At 69.8% G+C, this 16,614-nt stretch overlaps 1 protein-coding gene and 1 long non-coding RNA gene across 2 annotated transcripts; both read left to right on the top strand.

Annotated features, from left to right (window-relative positions):
- The first annotated feature begins 1,232 nt into the window (after positions 1-1,232).
- Positions 1,233-13,912, top strand: DMPK (DM1 protein kinase). The gene is made up of 13 exons (XM_053933119.1): positions 1,233-1,479; positions 3,856-3,947; positions 4,068-4,151; positions 5,098-5,193; positions 5,930-6,078; positions 6,812-6,905; positions 7,936-8,136; positions 8,746-9,048; positions 10,465-10,550; positions 11,168-11,831; positions 12,427-12,629; positions 13,393-13,490; positions 13,884-13,912. The coding sequence occupies exons 1-13, from the start codon at positions 1,233-1,235 to the stop codon at positions 13,910-13,912; spliced, it is 2,346 nt and encodes a 781-aa protein (XP_053789094.1).
- Positions 13,913-13,942: 30 nt separating this feature from the next.
- On the top strand, positions 13,943-15,960 carry LOC128782667 (uncharacterized). Its single transcript, XR_008428869.1, has 3 exons — positions 13,943-13,988; positions 14,092-14,157; positions 15,156-15,960. It is a non-coding gene; the product is annotated as an uncharacterized LOC128782667 (long non-coding RNA).
- Positions 15,961-16,614: the final 654 nt, after the last annotated feature.

A 16,614-nucleotide genomic window follows, 5' to 3' on the forward strand; every position in this document is an offset into this window, starting at 1 on the left:
GGGGGGTCTGAGAATTTGAGGGGGGGGTCTGTGAGGATTTTGAGGGATTTGGGGATTTGGGGGTTCTTTGGGATTTTTGGGGTCTTTGGGAATTTTGGAGGGTCTTTGGGGTCTATGGGAATTTGGGGGGAGTCTGAGAATTTGGGGGTGTGTCTGTGAGGATTTGGGGGCACCGGGGGGGGGGCGAATTCCCAGGACTGGGGGGATTCCTGGGGGGCTCCGGGGGTCGGTAACGGGGGGGTCCCGGTCCCACGGGGAGGGTCCCAGTGCCTGGTCCTGGTGGGGGTCTCCCGGTCCTGGTGTGGGGGTCCCGGTGGGGGTGTCCCGGTGTTCCGGTCCCGGTCTGGGGTCCCGGTCCCTGTGTGGAAGTTCCGGTCCCGGTCTGGGGGTCCCGGACCTGGTCTGGGGGTCCCGGTCCCAGTCTGGGGATCCCGGTGGGAGTGTCCCGGTCCCAGTATGAGGGTCCGGTCCCAGTATGAGGGTCCCGGTCCCGGTCTGGGGGTCCCGGTCCCGGTATGGGTGTCCCGGTCCCGGTAGGGGGGTCCCGGTCCCGGTCTGGGGGTCCCGGTCCCTGTGTGGAAGTTCTGGTCCCGGTCTGGGGGTCCGGTCCCGGTCTGGGGGTCCCGGTGGGAGTGTCCCGGTCCCAGTATGAGGGTCCCGTCCCTGTATGAGGGTCCCGGTCCCGGTCTGGGGGTCCGGTCTCGGTATGGGGGTCCCGTTCCCGGTCTGGGGTTCCCGGTCCCGGTCTGGGGGTCCGGTCCCGGTATGGGGGTCCCGTTCCCGGTCTGGGGGTCCCGGTCCCGGTCTGGGGGTCCGGTCCCGGTATGGGGGTCCCATTCCCGGTCTGGGGGTCCCGGTGGGAGTGTCCCGGTCCCAGTATGAGGGTCCCGGTCCCGGTATGAGGGTCCGGTCCCGGTCTGGGGGTCTGGTCCCGGTGTGGGTGTCCCGGTCCCAGTATGAGGGTCCCGGTCCCGGTGTGGGTGTCCCGGTGCCGGTATGAGGGTCCGGTCCCGGTGTGGGTGTCCCGGTCCCGGTGTGGGGGTCCCCACCCCCTCCCCCTCCCCCTTCCACCCCCCCAACCCCGCAGGTGCCTCCGGGGCCGCGCCCCCCCCCCCACCCCCTCCCCGTTCCCCCCGGTGTCGGGGGGCGGGTGCCGGGCGGGGGGAGGCGCCCGGGCGCGCCCGGCCCCGGTGCCCGGGTGGCGGCGGAGCCTCCCCGGTGCGGGCCGGGCGATGGCGGCGCCCCCGGGGCGGCGGGAGCGGCTGCGGGCGCTGGCGCTGGGCCGGGGGGCGCTGGGGCTCGAGACCCTCCTGGACCTGCTGCTGGGGCTGGCGGGGGGGCTGCGGCACCGCCTCAACAACCGGGACCCCCCCGGGCCCACCGGGGACACCGCCCGCGGCGGCGGCGACAGAGACGGCGACGGCGACGGCGACGGCGACAGCGACAGCGACAGACACGTCCGGGACTTTCTGAGCTGGGGTACAGCGGGGCACCGGGACCGGAACGGGGGGCCCGGTTCGGGCTGGGGGGGGGGGGGGGGGGGCACCGGGACCGGCACTGAGGGTCCGGGCTGGGGGCGGCACCGGCACCGGGACGGGAACGGGAGGAGGGCTCGGATTTCCGGGCTGGGGGACACCGGGACCGGCACCGGGACCGGCACCGGGACCGGGACCGAGACGGGGGGGTCGGTTCGGGATCGGGGGGCACCGGGACCGGGACGGGAACGGAGGCTCGGACTGGGGGGGGGTTCGGGACCGGGGGGCACCGGGACAGGGACGGGAACGGGAGCTCGCACTGGGGGAGTCCGGGACCGAGAACGGGGGGTTCGGATTGGGGGGTGCGGGACCGGGGGGCACCGGGACCGGGACGGGAACGGGAGAGGGGCTCGGACTGGGGGGTCCGGGACAGGGAACGGGGGGTTCGGATTGGGGGGTCCGGGCTGGGGGGTACCGGGACCGGGAGGGGGGGCCTGGGTATGAGACAGGGGGGGTCCGGGACTGGGGGGGTCCGGGACCGAGAGGTCCGAAACCGGGAGGGGTTCGGCACCCGGGGGGGGGTCCAGAATTTGGGGTTCCGGGACCGGGGCGGGCCGGGACCGAGGGCCGGGATTGAGGAGAGGGATCCGGGACAGGAGTGGAGAGGGGACTGGGGGTTCCGGGACCGGGAAGTTCGGAATTGTGGGGGTCCAGGACCGGGGGGCGTCCGGGATTGAGGGTTCCGGGACCGGGAAGTTCGGGATTGGGGGTTCCGGGACCGGGGTCCGGGCCTGGGGGGTCCGGGACCGAGAGGTTTGGGATTCGGGGGGCTCCAGGACCGGCGGTGTCCGGGCCCGGAGGATTCTGAACCGGTCTCGGGGTTTCGGAACCGGCTCGGGGGGCTCAGAACCGGGCTCGGGGGGCTCGGGACTGCGGGGGTCCAGAACCGGGGGGTCGGGCCCGGGGGTGTCACGGGCGGGGGGCACCGGGACCGTTCGGGCAGGCAGGGCCCGGGACTCCGCTCCGGTTCGGGGCGGGGTCCGGGAGCAGGGCCGAGCGGGCCGGTACCGGGGGTCCTGCGGTGGGGGGGGGGGGGGGGGACACGGTGGGATCCCGGGGGGGGCGGAAGGGGGCGGGGGGGTCTCTGAACCGGCACCGGGCCGGGGGTGTGTCCGGGTCCGGTCGGTACCGGCGGGTGGAAGCGGGGGTGGGCGACACCGAACCCCGGGGTCATTTTTTATGGTGGGGGGGGGTCCGGACCCCGGGGTCATTTCGGGGGGGGGGGGGCAATGGGGGGGTCCCGATGTCGGGTGTCCCGTTTTTGGGCGGGGGGGGGTTCTTCCGCCGGGGTCATTCAGGGGGGCAGTGGGGGGGTCCCTTTGTCGGGGTCTCAGGGTGGGGGGGCTCGGCCGCCGTGGCCCGGGGGGGGGCCCGGGGGTGGGGGGGGTGGCCCGGCGGCGCCGCTCCTTTTCTGGGCACGGCGGGCCGGTTCCCCCCCCCCCGCGGGCGCCGATCGCTGCGCGGCCATAAATGGGCTGCGGGTGCGCGGCCGCCCCCCCCCCCGCGGCACCCAGGGTGTCACAAACCCCCCCCCGCACTGTCACACCCCCCTCTCCCCTCCCCCCCTCCCCCGGAACCCTCCCTTCCCACCCCCCGCTTCACTTCCCGCCCCCCCCCCCCGAAAAAAAAAAATCCCTGGGGTTCTCTCTCCAAACCCCCCCCCCCCCAAAAAAATTCCCTGTGGTTCTCTCTCCAACCCCCCCCCCCAGATTCCTTGGAATTCTCCCCCCAAAAAACAACCCCCCCCCTCAAATCTCCTCCTGTCCCCCTCCCACCATCCCCCCCCCCAAAATCCCATCGCCCCCAAAAAACACCAGACACCCCCCCCAAATCGGTGTTTGTGCCCCCAAACCCTAAACTACTCCCCCAAATACCCCCCCCCGGTGATCCCTGACCCCCCCCCTCCCCGGTCCAGTTGCCCCCCCCCCCCCCCCGGTGGTCTCTGCCCCCTCTCGGTGGTCCTGACCCTCCTCCCCGGTGGTCCCTGAACCCTCCCGGTGGTCCCTGTACACCCCCCCCCCCTCCCGGTGGTCCCGGACCCTCCCGCTCCGGTTGCCATCCCCGGTGGTCTCTGCCCCTCCCGGTGGTCCCTGACCTCCACCCCGCTCAGGTCGGGTTGCCCCTCCGGTGGTCCCTGACCCTCCCCTCGGTGGTCTCTGACCCCCCCCGGACCGGTTGCCCCCCCGGTGGTCCCTGCCCCCTCCCGGTGGTCCCTGACCCCCTGTCCGGTTGCCCCCCCGGTGGTCCCTGACCCCTCCGGTGGTCTCTGTCCCCCCCCCCCCGGTGGCCCCTGACCCCCCCGCTCCGGTTGCCCCCCCAGCCGAGCCGGTGGCCGCGCGGGTCCAGGAGCTGCAGCTGCAGCGCGGCGACTTCGAGATCCTCAAGGTGATCGGGAGAGGCGCTTTCAGCGAGGTCAGGGGACAGCGGGGACACCGCGGGGACACCGCGGGGACACCGCGGGGACACCGCGGGGACACCGGGGCACACGGCGGGTGGCAGCCAGCCCCGGTGACCCCCCCCGCCCCCCCGCAGGTGGCCGTGGTGAGGATGAAGGAGAGCGGGCAGATCTACGCCATGAAGATCATGAACAAGTGGGACATGCTGCGGCGCGGAGAGGTCGGGACAGCGGCGACAGAGGGGACAGCGGGGACAGAGGGGACAGCGGGGACAGCGGGGACAGAGGGGACAGCGGGGACAGAGGGGACAGCGGCGACAGAGGGGACAGCGGGGACAGAGGGGACAGCGGGGACAGCGGGGACAGAGGGGACAGCGGGGACAGAGGGGGACAGAGGGGACAGAGGGGACAGCGGGGACAGAGGGGACAGAGGGGACAGAGGGGAACAGAGGGGGACAGCAGGGACAGCGGGGACAGAGGGAACAGAGGGGGACAGCGGGGACAGCGGGGACAGAGGGGACAGAGGGGACAGCGGGGACAGCGGGGACAGAGGGGACAGCGGGGACAGCGGGGGACAGACGGGACAGAGGGGGACAGAGGGGGACAGAGGGGACAGCGGGGGACAGAGGGGACAGCGGGGACAGTGGGGACAGAGGGGACAGCAGGGACAGCGGGGAGAGAGGGGGACAGTGGGGACACGCGGGGGATGAGTAAGGACACGTGGGGGACACTGGGGGGACACACGAGGACACGAGGGGGACACGCGGGGACACGAGGGGGATAGTTGGGGACAGTTGGGGACACTTGGGGACACTCAGGGACATTCGGGGACATGCGGAGGACACGGGATGTGTTGGGACACTTGGGGACAGTTGGGGACACTCGGGGGACACGTGGGGACACTTGGGGACAGTTGTGGATACTCGGGGACACTCGGGGGACACTTGGGGACAGTTGGGGACAGCTGGGGACACTCAAGGGACACGTGGGAACACTTGGTGACAGTTGTGGACACTTGGGGACACTCGGGGGACACATGGGGACGCAGGCGGGGGGTGGCGCTGTGGATGAAGGGACACCGAGGGGACGCCGGCGACAAGGGTGGTGTGGGCGGGGCCGCGCAGGTGGCCGCGCAGGTGGCAGCCGTGTCGCTGTCGCTGTCGCCAGGTGTCGTGCTTCCGCGAGGAGCGGGACGTGCTGGCCCGCGGGGACCGGCGCTGGATCACGCGGCTGCACTTCGCCTTCCAGGACCCGCAGTGCCTGGTGAGGGGACAGCCGTGTCACCTGGGCCACCTCCGTGTCACCCGGGCCACCTCCGTGTCACCTGTGTCACCTCCGTGTCACCTCCATGTCCCTTGTGCCACCTCTGTGCTCCCCATGTCACTTCAACATCCCCCGTGTCACCTCCATGTCCCCATGTCCCCAAGCTGTCCCATGTCCCCGTGTCCCCAAGCTGTCCCATGTCCCCGTGTCCCCAAGCTGTCCCCATGTCCCCAAGCTGTCCCCGTGTCCCCGCAGTACCTGGTCATGGAGTACTACACTGTCCCCATGTCCCCGTGTCCCTGTACTGTCCCCAAGCTGTCCCCGTGTCCCCGCAGTACCTGGTCATGGAGTACTACACTGTCCCCATGTCCCCGTGTCCCCAAGCTGTCCCCATGTCCCCAAGCTGTCCCATGTCCCCGTGTCCCCGCAGTACCTGGTCATGGAGTACTACACTGTCCCATGTCCCCGTGTCCCCAAGCTGTCCCCAAGCTGTCCCCATGTCCCCGTGTCCCCGCAGTACCTGGTCATGGAGTACTACACTGTCCCCATGTCCCCGTGTCCCTGTACTGTCCCCAAGCTGTCCCCGTGTCCCCGCAGTACCTGGTCATGGAGTACTACACTGTCCCATGTCCCCATGTCCCCAAGCTGTCCCATGTCCGCGTGTCCCCAAGCTGTCCCCATGTCCCCAAGCTGTCCCATGTCCCCATGTCCCCAAGCTGTCCCCGTGTCCCCGCAGTACCTGGTCATGGAGTACTACATCGGGGGTGACCTCCTGACGCTGCTCAGCAAGTTCGGGGACCGGCTGCCGCTGGCCATGGCCCGCTTCTACCTGGCCGAGCTCGTGATGGCCATCGACTCGGTGCACCGCCTGGGCTACGTGCACCGGTGGGGACAGGGGACAGGGGACACTGGGGACATGGGGACATGGGGACATGGGGACATGGACATGGGGACACTGGGGACATGGGCATGGGGACACAGCCATCGACTCGGTGCACCGCCTGGGCTACGTGCACCGGTGGGGACATGGGGACACGGGGACACTGGGGACACTGGGGACATGGGCATGGGGACACTGGGGACATGGGCATGGGGACATGGACATGGGGACACTGGGGACATGGGCATGGGGACACAGCCATCGACTCGGTGCACCGCCTGGGCTACGTGCACCGGTGGGGACAGGGGACAGGGGACACTGGGGACATGGGCATGGGGACATGGGGACACTGGGGACACTGGGGACATGGGGACATTGGGGACATTGGGGACATGGCCATCAACTCGGTGCACCGCCTGGGCTACGTGCACCGGTAGGGACATGGGGACACTGGGGACATGGGGACACTGGGGACACTGGGGACATTGGGGACACTGGGGACATTGGGGACACTGGGGACATGGGGACACTGGGGACACTGGGGACATTGGGGACATGGGGACATTGGGGACATCGAGGGGATGTGGGGACATGGGGACACAGGGAGGACATCGAGGGACGTGGAAGGACAGGGGACACGCAGGACAACAGGAGGGACACGGGGGGGACTGGGGGGTCTTGGAGGAGGGGAGGTCTGGGGACCATGACGGGGGGAGGTGACAAAGGCCACCCCCGCAGGGACATCAAACCCGACAACATCCTGCTGGACCGCTGGGGACACATCCGGCTTGGGGACTTCGGGTCCTGCCTGCGCCTGGGGCCTGATGGCACCGTGAGTGACACCGGGGGACATTGGGGGGGACACCGGGGGGGACACCGGGGGGGACACGGTGGGGACACAAGAGGGGGACACAAGAGGGGGACACGGGAGGACACGGGGGGGACCCAGAGCTCAACCCTATGAGCACCTGGAGAATTCCCTGGGCCTCAGCGCCCTGTCCCCAATGTCCCCAATGTCCCCACTGTCCCCAGTGTCCCCAATGTCCCCAGTGTCCCCAATGTCCCCAGTGTCCCACAATGTCCCCAAATGTCCCCAATGTCCCCACTGTCTCCAGTGTCCCCAATGTCCCCAGTGTCCCCACTGCCCACAATGTTCCCACTGTCCCCATTGTCCCCAGTGTCCCCAGTGTCCCCAGTGTCCCCATGTCCCTGCTGTCCCCACTGTCTCCATTGTCCCCACTGTCCCCAGTATCCCCAATGCCCCCAGTGTCCCCAATGTCCCCAGTGTCCCCAGTGTCCCCAATGCTGTCCCCAGGTGCGCTTGGCAGTGGCCGTGGGCACCCCCGATTACCTGTCCCCACTGTCCCCAGTGTCCCCAGTGTCCCCACTGTCCCCAATGTCCCTGCTGTCCCCAGTGTCCCCAATGTCCCCACTGTCCCCAATGTCCCTGCTGTCCCCAGTGTCCCCAATGTCCCCACTGTCCCCAATGTCCCCAGTGTACCCAGTGTCTCCAATGTCCCACAATGTCCCCACTGTCCCCGCTGTCCCCAGTGTCCCCAGTGTCCCCGCTGTCCCCAGTGTCCCCAGTGTCCCCGCTGTCCCCAATGTCCCACAATGTCCCCAATGTCCCCACTGTCCCCACTGTCCCCAATGTCCCCACTGTCCCCACTGTCCCCAATGCCCCCACTGTCCCCACTGTCCCCAATGTCCCCACTGTCCCCACTGTCCCCAGTGTCCCTGCTGTCCCGAGTGTCCCCACTGTCCCTAGTGTCCCCAATGTCCCCAGTGTCCCCACTGCCCCCACTGTCCCCAGTGTCCCACAATGTCCCCAGTGTCCCCAGTGTCCCCGATGCTGTCCCCAGGTGCGCTCGGCGGTGGCCGTGGGCACCCCCGATTACCTGTCCCCCGAGATGCTGCTGGCCGTCGAGGACCCCTCGCGCTCCTACGGCCCCGAGTGCGACTGGTGGGCGCTGGGGGTCCTGGCCTACGAGATGTTCTACGGGAGACCCCCGTTCTTCGCCGACACCGTCCTCGAGACCTACGCCAAGATCCTGCACTTCCAGGTGGGCACTGGGAGCGACTGGGAGCCACTGGGGGGATACTGGGGGGGGAATGGGAAGGACTGGGAGCGACTGGGGGGATACTGGGGGGGGAATGGGAAGGACTGGGAGTGACTGGGAGCGACTGGGGGGCACTGGGGGGACTGGGAAGGACTGGGAGGGACTGGGAGAATCCTGGGAGGGAGTGGGGGGATACTGGGAGGGTGCTGGGAGGGACTGGGGGGGGGGACTGGGATGGACTGAGGGGGCACTGGGAGGGACCGGGGCAATCCTGGGAGGGAGTGGGAGGGCCTGGTCGGCACTGGGGGGCACTGGGCCGATACTGGTCGGCACTGGGAGGCACTGGGGGGATACTGGTCGGCACTGGGAGACACTGGGCCGGTACTGGTCGGCACTGGGGGGACACTGGGCCGATACTGGTCGGCACTGGGGGGACACTGGTCGTTACTGGGAGATACTGGTCGGCACTGGGGGGACACTGGTCGTTACTGGGAGATACTGGTCGGCACTGGGGGGACACTGGTCGGCACTGGGGGGACACTGGTCGGCACTGGGCCGGTACTGGTCGTTACTGGGAGGGCGCCATTGCCCACCTGCCCGCCCCGTCCCCAGGACCACCTCCAGCTGCCGGAGGACGCCGCCGCCGGTGGCGGTGACGGTGACGGTGAGGATGAGGAGGGCGCCGAAGGCTCGCGGGCGGTGCCGGCGGCGGCGCGCGCGCTCGTGCGGGGCCTGCTGTGCGCGCCGGGCGCGCGCCTGGGCCGCGGGGGCGCGCGCGACTTCCGCGCGCTGCCGCTGTTCGCGGGGCTGCGCTGGCGCGCGCTCCGCCGCTGCCCCGCCCCCTTCGCCCCCAGCGCCGCCGGCGCCGCCGACACCTCCAACTTCGACGTGCTGGACGATTGCCTGAGCCAGCCGGTGAGCGAGGGGTTAAACCCGGGATAGACCCGGGGATAAACCCGGGACAGAGCCGGGATAGACCCGGGATAGATCCGGGATAGACCAGGGATAGATACGGGATAGACTGCCTGAGCCAGCCGGTGAGCGAGGGGTTAAACCCGGGACAGACCCGGGGATAAACCCGGGACAGAGCCGGGATAGACCCGGGATAAACCGGGGATAGATACGGGATAGATTGCCTGAGCCAGCCGGTGAGCGAGGGGTTAAACCCGGGACAGACCCGGGGATAAACCCGGGACAGAGCCGGGACAGAGCCGGGATAAACCGGGGATAGATACGGGATAGATTGCCTGAGCCAGCCGGTGAGCGAGGGGTTAAACCCGGGATAGACCCGGGGATAAACCCGGGACAGAGCCGGGGTAGACCCGGGATAAACCGGGGATAGATACGGGATAGATTGCCTGAGCCAGCCGGTGAGCGAGGGGTTAAACCCGGGACAGACCCGGGGATAAACCCGGGACAGAGCCGGGATAGACCCGGGATAGATCCGGGATAGATTGCCTGAGCCAGCCGGTGAGCGAGGGGTTAAACCCGGGATAGACCCGGGGATAAACCCGGGACAGAGCCGGGATAGACCCGGGATAGATCCGGGATAGATTGCCTGAGCCAGCCGGTGAGCGAGGGGTTAAACCCGGGATAGACCCGGGGATAAACCCGGGACAGAGCCGGGATAGACCCGGGATAGATCCGGGATAGACCAGGGATAGATACGGGATAGACTGCCTGAGCCAGCCGGTGAGCGAGGGGTTAAACCCGGGATAGACCCGGGGATAAACCCGGGACAGAGCCGGGACAGAGCCGGGATAAACCGGGGATAGATACGGGATAGATTGCCTGAGCCAGCCGGTGAGCGAGGGGTTAAACCCGGGATAGACCCGGGGATAAACCCGGGACAGAGCCGGGACAGAGCCGGGATAAACCGGGGATAGATACGGGATAGATTGCCTGAGCCAGCCGGTGAGCGAGGGGTTAAACCCGGGACAGACCCGGGGATAAACCCGGGACAGAGCCGGGATAGACCCGGGATAGATCCGGGATAGATTGCCTGAGCCAGCCGGTGAACGAGGGGCTAAACCCGGGCCTAAACCCAGGATAATGCTGGGATAAGCCCGGGATAAACCTGGGATAGAGCCGGGATAGATCGGGGATAAACCTGGGATAGATCTGGGATAAACCCGAGATAAACCAGGGATAATCCCGGGATAGGTCTGGGATAAACCTGGGATAGAGCCGGGATAGATCTGGGATAAACCTGAGATAAACCAGGGATAATCCTGGGATAGGTCTGGGATAAACCTGAGATAAACCAGGGATAATCCCGGGACAGACCCGGGACAGACCCGGGATAGATTTAACGTGTCCCCCCCTCCCCAGGAGCTGCTGGGGGAGCCGGGGGACCCCCCCGAGCTGGGGCTGCACCTCCCGTTCGTGGGGTACTCGTACGCCCGCGCCGAGCGCGAGTGAGTCCGGGGGGCACGGGGGGGACAGGGGGGGTCACAGGGACTGGGGGGGCACGGGGGGGTCTGGGGGGTCACAGGGACTGGGGGGGCACGGGGGGGTCTGGGGGGTCACAGGGACTGGGGGGGGTCACAGGGACTGGGGGGGGTCACAGGGACCGGGGGGTCTGGGGGACCGGGGGGGTCAAAGGGACTGGGGGTCTGAGGGGGTCACAGGGACTGGGGGGGGGGGGCTGCCAGAAGGACCGGGGGGTCTGGGTGGTCACAGGGACAGGGGGGGTCTGGGGGTCTGAGGGGGTCAGAGGGACCGGGGGGGGCACGGGGGGTCAGAGGGTCTGGGGGGGATCTGGGGGGTCAGAAGGGGTCAGAGAGACCGGAGGGGGGGTCTGGGGGGGGTCACAGGGATTTGGGGGGGTCTGGGGCGGTCAGAGGAACAGGGGGATTTGGGGGACCGGGGGGGGCACCGGGGGGGCACCAGGAGTGGAGGGGGGGGGGGGCGGGGAGGAATGGGGTGGGGGTGGTGTCATTGGGGGTGCAGTGGAAATGGGGGGGGGCTGGGGGCTCCAGGTGACCCCACCCCCCTCTCCCTCCCCCCCCCGTGCCCCCCGCCCCGGTTTTAGGGATGAGGAGGAAGAGGAGGAAGAGGAAGAGGAGGATGAGGAGTGGGACCAGGACACGGCCATGGAGCTGGAGGGGGAGTGGGGGACCCCCCCCGAGTCGGGGACCCCCCCGGGCACCGGGACCCCCTTGGCCATAGGGACCCCCCCGCGCAGGGGGACGCCCCCACCCCCGGGGGTGCTCCCACCCACCGGAACCCCCCCACCCACGGGGGTCCCCCCATCCCAGGGCACCCCCCCGGGAGCCCCCCCTCAAAAAGAGCCCCCCCCGCCTACGGGGACCCCGACACCGATGGAGGGGCCCCCCCAAAAAGGACCCCCCCCACCCACGGGGACTTCTGAACTCACGGGACCTCCCCCCCAAAAGGGACCCCCCCAAAAAGGGCCCTCCCCACCCTCGGGGCCCCCCCCGCCCACGGGAACACCCCCCCAAAAAGTGCCCCCCCCCACCCCCAAGGGGGGACCCCCCCAAGAATCCCATCCCCCACCAAAAGCCCCTCCCCCCCAACCCGCGGGGCCCCCCCCGGCAGCGCCCCCCCAAAAAGGGGTCCCTGCACCCCAAGGGTCTCCCCCTCCCACGGCCGCCCCCCCCCAGAAAGCGGCTCCCCCACCCCCGGACCCCCCCAGGACGCCCCCCCCGGGCACGGAGCCCCCCCGGGCCCCGCCGGTACGTGGGGAGGGGGATTTGGGGGGGGGGTGTGTCTCGGAACTCGGGGAGGGGTCGGTGGCTGCTGGGGAGGGGTCGCGAATCCCGGGAATTCCGGGAATTTCGGGAATTTCGGGAATTCCGGTGCCGACGCCGGGCGGGGAAGGGGATCCTGGGGAGGGGTCCCGGATCCCGGGGGTCCCGGGAGGGGTCAGTGCCCGGTTCGGGGGATGTCGGGGGTCAGTGCCCGGTTCGGGGGATCCCGGGAATCCCGGGAGGGGTCAGTGCCCGGTTCGGGACATCCCGGGAAGGGTCAGTGCCCGGTTCGGGGGATCCCGGGAGGGGTCAGTGCCCGGTTCGGGGGATCCCGGGAATCCCGAGAAGGGTCAGTGCCCGGTTCGGGACATCCCGGGAAGGGTCAGTGCCCGGTTCGGGACATCCCGGGAGGGGTCAGTGCCCGGTTCGGGGGAACCCGAGAATGCCGGGAGGGGTCAGTGCCCGGATCGGGACATCCCGGGAGGGGTCAGTGCCCGGTTCGGGGGATCCCGGGGTTCAGTGCCCGGTTCGGGGGATCCCGGGAATCCCGGGAATCCCCAGACAGACGCGGTTCCCGCAGGTGGCGGCGGCGGTCCCGGTGATCCCGGTGGTCCCGGCGGTCCCGGCGGTCCCGGGCGCTGTCCCGGTGCCGGTGCCGGAGCCGGTGCCGGTTCCGGTGTCGGTGCCGGAGCTCCGGGAGGCGCTGGCGAAGGAGCGGCGCGGGCGGGAGGAGCTGGAGCGGGAGCTCGGGAAGCTGCGGGCGGCGGGGCAGGGGCTGGCCCGGTACGGGAGGGGACAGCGGGGACACCGCGGGGACAGAGGGGACAGCGGGACCGGGAAGGGACACCGGGGCCGGGAGGGGACAGTGGGGACATCGCGGGGACAGAGGGGACAGCGGGGACACCGCGGGGACAGCGAGGGGACAGCGGGACCGGGAAGGCACAGTGGAGACACCGCGGGGACAGCGGGACCGGGAGGAGACAACGGGACCGGGAAGGGACAGCGGGGACACCGCGGGGACAGAGGGGACAGCGGGACCGGGAAGGGACACCGGGACCGGGAAGGGACAGTGGGGACAGCGCGGGGACAGAGGGGACAGCGGGACCGGGAAGGGACAGCGGGGACAGCGTGGGGACAGCGGGGGGACAGCGGGACCGGGAGGGGACAGTGGAGACACCGCGGGGACAGAGAGAAAAGCGGGACCGGGAGGGGACAGCGGGACTGGGAGGGGACAGGGGACACCGCGGGGACAGCGGGACCAGGAAGGGACAGCGTGGGGACAGAGGGGACAGCGGGACCGGGAGGGGACACCGGGACCGGGAGGGGACACCGGGACCGGGAGGGGACAGCGAGGGGACAGCGGGACCGGGAGGGGACACCTGGGACCCCGAGGTGACACCAGGGTGACAGCCGGCACCGGGGAGGTGACACCGCTGCCCCCGGTGGGGACGAGGACCCCGCGGCCATTGGGGGGGGGGGTCTGAGGGGGTCCGGGGGTGTCCCCAGGGGTGTCCCCGCGGTGTCCCCAACTGTCCCCTCCCTCCAGGCGCCTGCAGGAGGCCGAGAGCCGCAACCTGGAACTGGAAGCGAAACTGCGGCGGCTGCAGAGTGACCCCCCCGGGCCCGGCCCCCCCCCGCTGCAAGGCAAGGACCCCCCCCAAAATCCATGGGGACACCCCCGGAATGTCCCCAAAATCCCAGGGACCCCCCCGGGCCCGGCCCCCCCCCGCTGCAAGGCAAGGACCCCCCCCAAAATCCATGGGGACACCCCTGGAATGTCCCCAAAATCCCAGTGACCCCCCCGCCAAAATCCATGGGGACACCCCTGGAATGTCCCCAAAATCCATGGGGACACCCCGGGAATGTCCCCAACCCACCCCGGGTGTCCCCAACACCCTCCAGACCCCCCCCCCCAAATTCACCAGGAGCCCCCCAAATTCCTCGGGTCCCCCCGAACCCCTCCCCCAGGGGCCTCGCCGCCTCCCCAAAATATTTTGGGGTGTTTTGGGGGGGAAACCCCAAAAGAGGGTTCCCCAGTATTTTTGGGGGGGGGGGTCCAACCCTGACCAACCCCCCCCCCCCAAAATTTCCCTTGCAGGAGGCGTGGGGCAGCCCCCCCCCATCGCGGCCCCCCCCGCAGAGGTAAGGGCGGGTTCGGGGGGGTGATTTTGGGGATTTTTTTGGGTGATTTTGGGGGTTTTTGGGGTGATTTTGGGGGGGCTGACGCTCTGTGCTCTCTCCGCAGCCCCCCCGGCTTTTCCGCTCCCCCCTGGGGCTGCCCCTGTCCCGGCACCTGCTGCTCTGGGCCCGGGTACGTGGGGCTGCGTCACTGTCACTGTGTCACCCGTGTCACCTGTGCCACCCCCTGCCATCCCCTGCCACTGCCACTGCCACCCACTGCCACCTCCTGTCACCCACTGCCACCCCCTGTCCCAGCACCTGCTGCTCTGGGCTTGGGTATGTCACTGTCACTGTGTCACCTGTGCCACCTGTGCCACCCCCTGGCACTGCCACTGTCACCCCCTGCCACCCATTGCCACCCCCTGTCCTGGCACCTGCTGCTCTGGGCCCGGGTACGTGAGTGAGGCTGTGTCACTGTCACCTGTGTCACCCGTGTCACCTGTGCCACTGCCACTGTCACCCCCTGCCATCTCTGTCACCTCCTGCCATCCCCTGCCACTGCCATCCTCTGTCACCTCTTGTCACCCCCTGCCATCCCCGCCACTGCCACCCCTGTCACTGCCACCCCCTGCCACTGTCACCCTGACCTGTGTCACCCTCACCCGTGTCACCGCCACCCCGGGCATGTCCCCAAGGCCACCCCTGTCCCTGCCACCCCCCTGCCACCCCCACCTGTGTCACCGCCACCCTGGGCATGTCCCCAAGGCCACCCCCTGCCACCCCCACCCATGCCACCCCCACCTGTGCCACCCCCACCCGTGTCACCGCCACCCCGGGCATGTCCCCAAGGCCACCCCTGTCCCTGCCACCCCCAGGCTTGGCTTGTCCCCAGAGCCACCCCCTGCCACTGCCATGTCCCCAGGGCCACCTCCCCAGGCCGGGCCACCAGCCCCGGCGAGGGGACAAGCTCGGCCGGGCCACCCTGGGCACCGCCACCAGCGCTGGCACCGCCACCAGCGCCACCCCCGGGGCGGTGCCACCCCCGTGTCCCCGTGTCCCCAACAGCGGGGGGGGGGAGGGGAGGGGAGGGGAGGGGTGCCACCATCCGGAGGGTGGCACGGCGGCGACGGCGGTGACCGTGGTGACGGTGCCACCTGCGCGGCGCCCTGAGCGTGTCGCTGTCCCCAGGTGCCACACGCCGGTGCCACCAAGGACTGTTTGCTGCTCTGCGCCGCCGGCCTGCGCCCCCCCGCCGCGCCCCCCGGGACCCCCCCCTAATTCCGGGTGTCCCCGGGGTGTCCCCGAGGTGTCCCCGAGGTATCCCCTCCCCCCTTTGTTGCACTTGACCCCCCCTTTCCCACGAGGGGGAGGGGGGAACCTGTACAGAGACCCCCCCCAAAATCCGAGACCCTCCCCCCCCCAAAATCACGGGACCCCCCCACCTCAAAATCCCACTGGGCACTGGGGGGGGGTCCCCAAATCCGAGATCTCCCCCTCAAATCCCACCGGACCCCCCCCCCCCCCCCCAAATCCGAGACCACCCCCCAAAAAATCCCACCGGGCACTCGAGGGGGGGGGGTCCCCAAATCCGCCCCCCCCCCCCAAAAAACCACTCCACCCCCCCCCGGGGGGGTCCCAAGCGTGTGTCCCCCCCTCCCCACCCCACCCCAATAATTTGGGGAGGGGTCTCCCCGGTGCCCCCATGACCCTCCCCGAGGGGCAGCGGGATGCGACCCCCCCCAAAAAGGGTGGGGGCCCCCCCGACCCCCCCCCAAAAGGGTGGGGGGCCCCCCCCATTAGTAATTTATTTGTAGGGACGTTTGCACTAAGGACCCCCCCCTTATTTATGCCCCCCCCCAAAATGGACTCCCCAGGGGGGCGCCCCCTCCCCAGTTTGACCCCCCGGGGGGCGCCCCCTCCCCAGTTTGCTCCCCCCCCGTTCGTGGCGCCCCCCGGGGGGGGAGAGGACGAGAATAAAGTTGTGTTTCTGCCACCGGCGTGTCCCCAAATTGTCCCCTCTGTGCCACCCCCGTGCCCCCAGACCGTGCCACCCCTGTGTCCCCAAATTGTCCCCTCTGTGCCACCCCCGTGTCCCCAAGTTGTCCCCGTGCCACCCCCGTGTACCTAAAGTGCCTGGTTGTGCCACCCCTTTTGTCACCGGACTGTCCCCAGTGCCACCACCCCCGCGTCCCCAGCCTGTCCTCCTGTGCCACCTCCCGTGTCTCCAAACTGTCCCCGCGTCCCCAAGTTGTCCCCATGTGCCACCAGGCGCGTCCCTGCTCTGTCCCCAAGTGCCACCCGGTGTCCCCAGTCCATCCCCGTGCCACCGGCGTGTCCCCAAACTGTCCCCAAGTGCCACCAGGCGTGTCCCTGCTCTGTCCCCAAGTGCCACCAGGTGTGTCCCTGCTCTGTCTCCAGGTGCCACCTGGCGCGTCCCTGCTCTGTCCCCAAGTGCCACCCAGGGTCCCCAGTCCATCCCCGTGCCATCGGCATGTCCCCAAACTGTCCCCATGTGCCACCGGCGTGTCCCCACTCTGTCCCCAAGTGCCACCCAGGGTCCCCGCTCTGTCCCCAAGTGCCAACCAGTGTCCCCAGTCCATCCCCGTGTCACCGGTGCCACCCTGTTCTGTCCCCAAGTGCCACCCGG

The sequence above is a fragment of the Vidua chalybeata genome (assembly GCF_026979565.1).
Source record: "Vidua chalybeata isolate OUT-0048 chromosome 35 unlocalized genomic scaffold, bVidCha1 merged haplotype SUPER_35_unloc_1, whole genome shotgun sequence".
In the NCBI taxonomy this organism is placed as follows: domain Eukaryota; kingdom Metazoa; phylum Chordata; class Aves; order Passeriformes; family Viduidae; genus Vidua; species Vidua chalybeata.

Coding starts and splice junctions, on each gene's coding strand:
- DMPK (XM_053933119.1), top strand. CDS start 1,233: ATGGCGGCGCCCCCGGGGCGGCGGGAGCGGCTGCGGGCGCTGGCGCTG. Junction 3,948..4,067: donor GGAGAGGCGCTTTCAGCGAG/GTCAGGGGACAG, acceptor GCCCCCCCGCAG/GTGGCCGTGGTGAGGATGAA. Junction 13,491..13,883: donor CGGCCCCCCCCCGCTGCAAG/GCAAGGACCCCC, acceptor AGGGTTCCCCAG/TATTTTTGGGGGGGGGGGTC.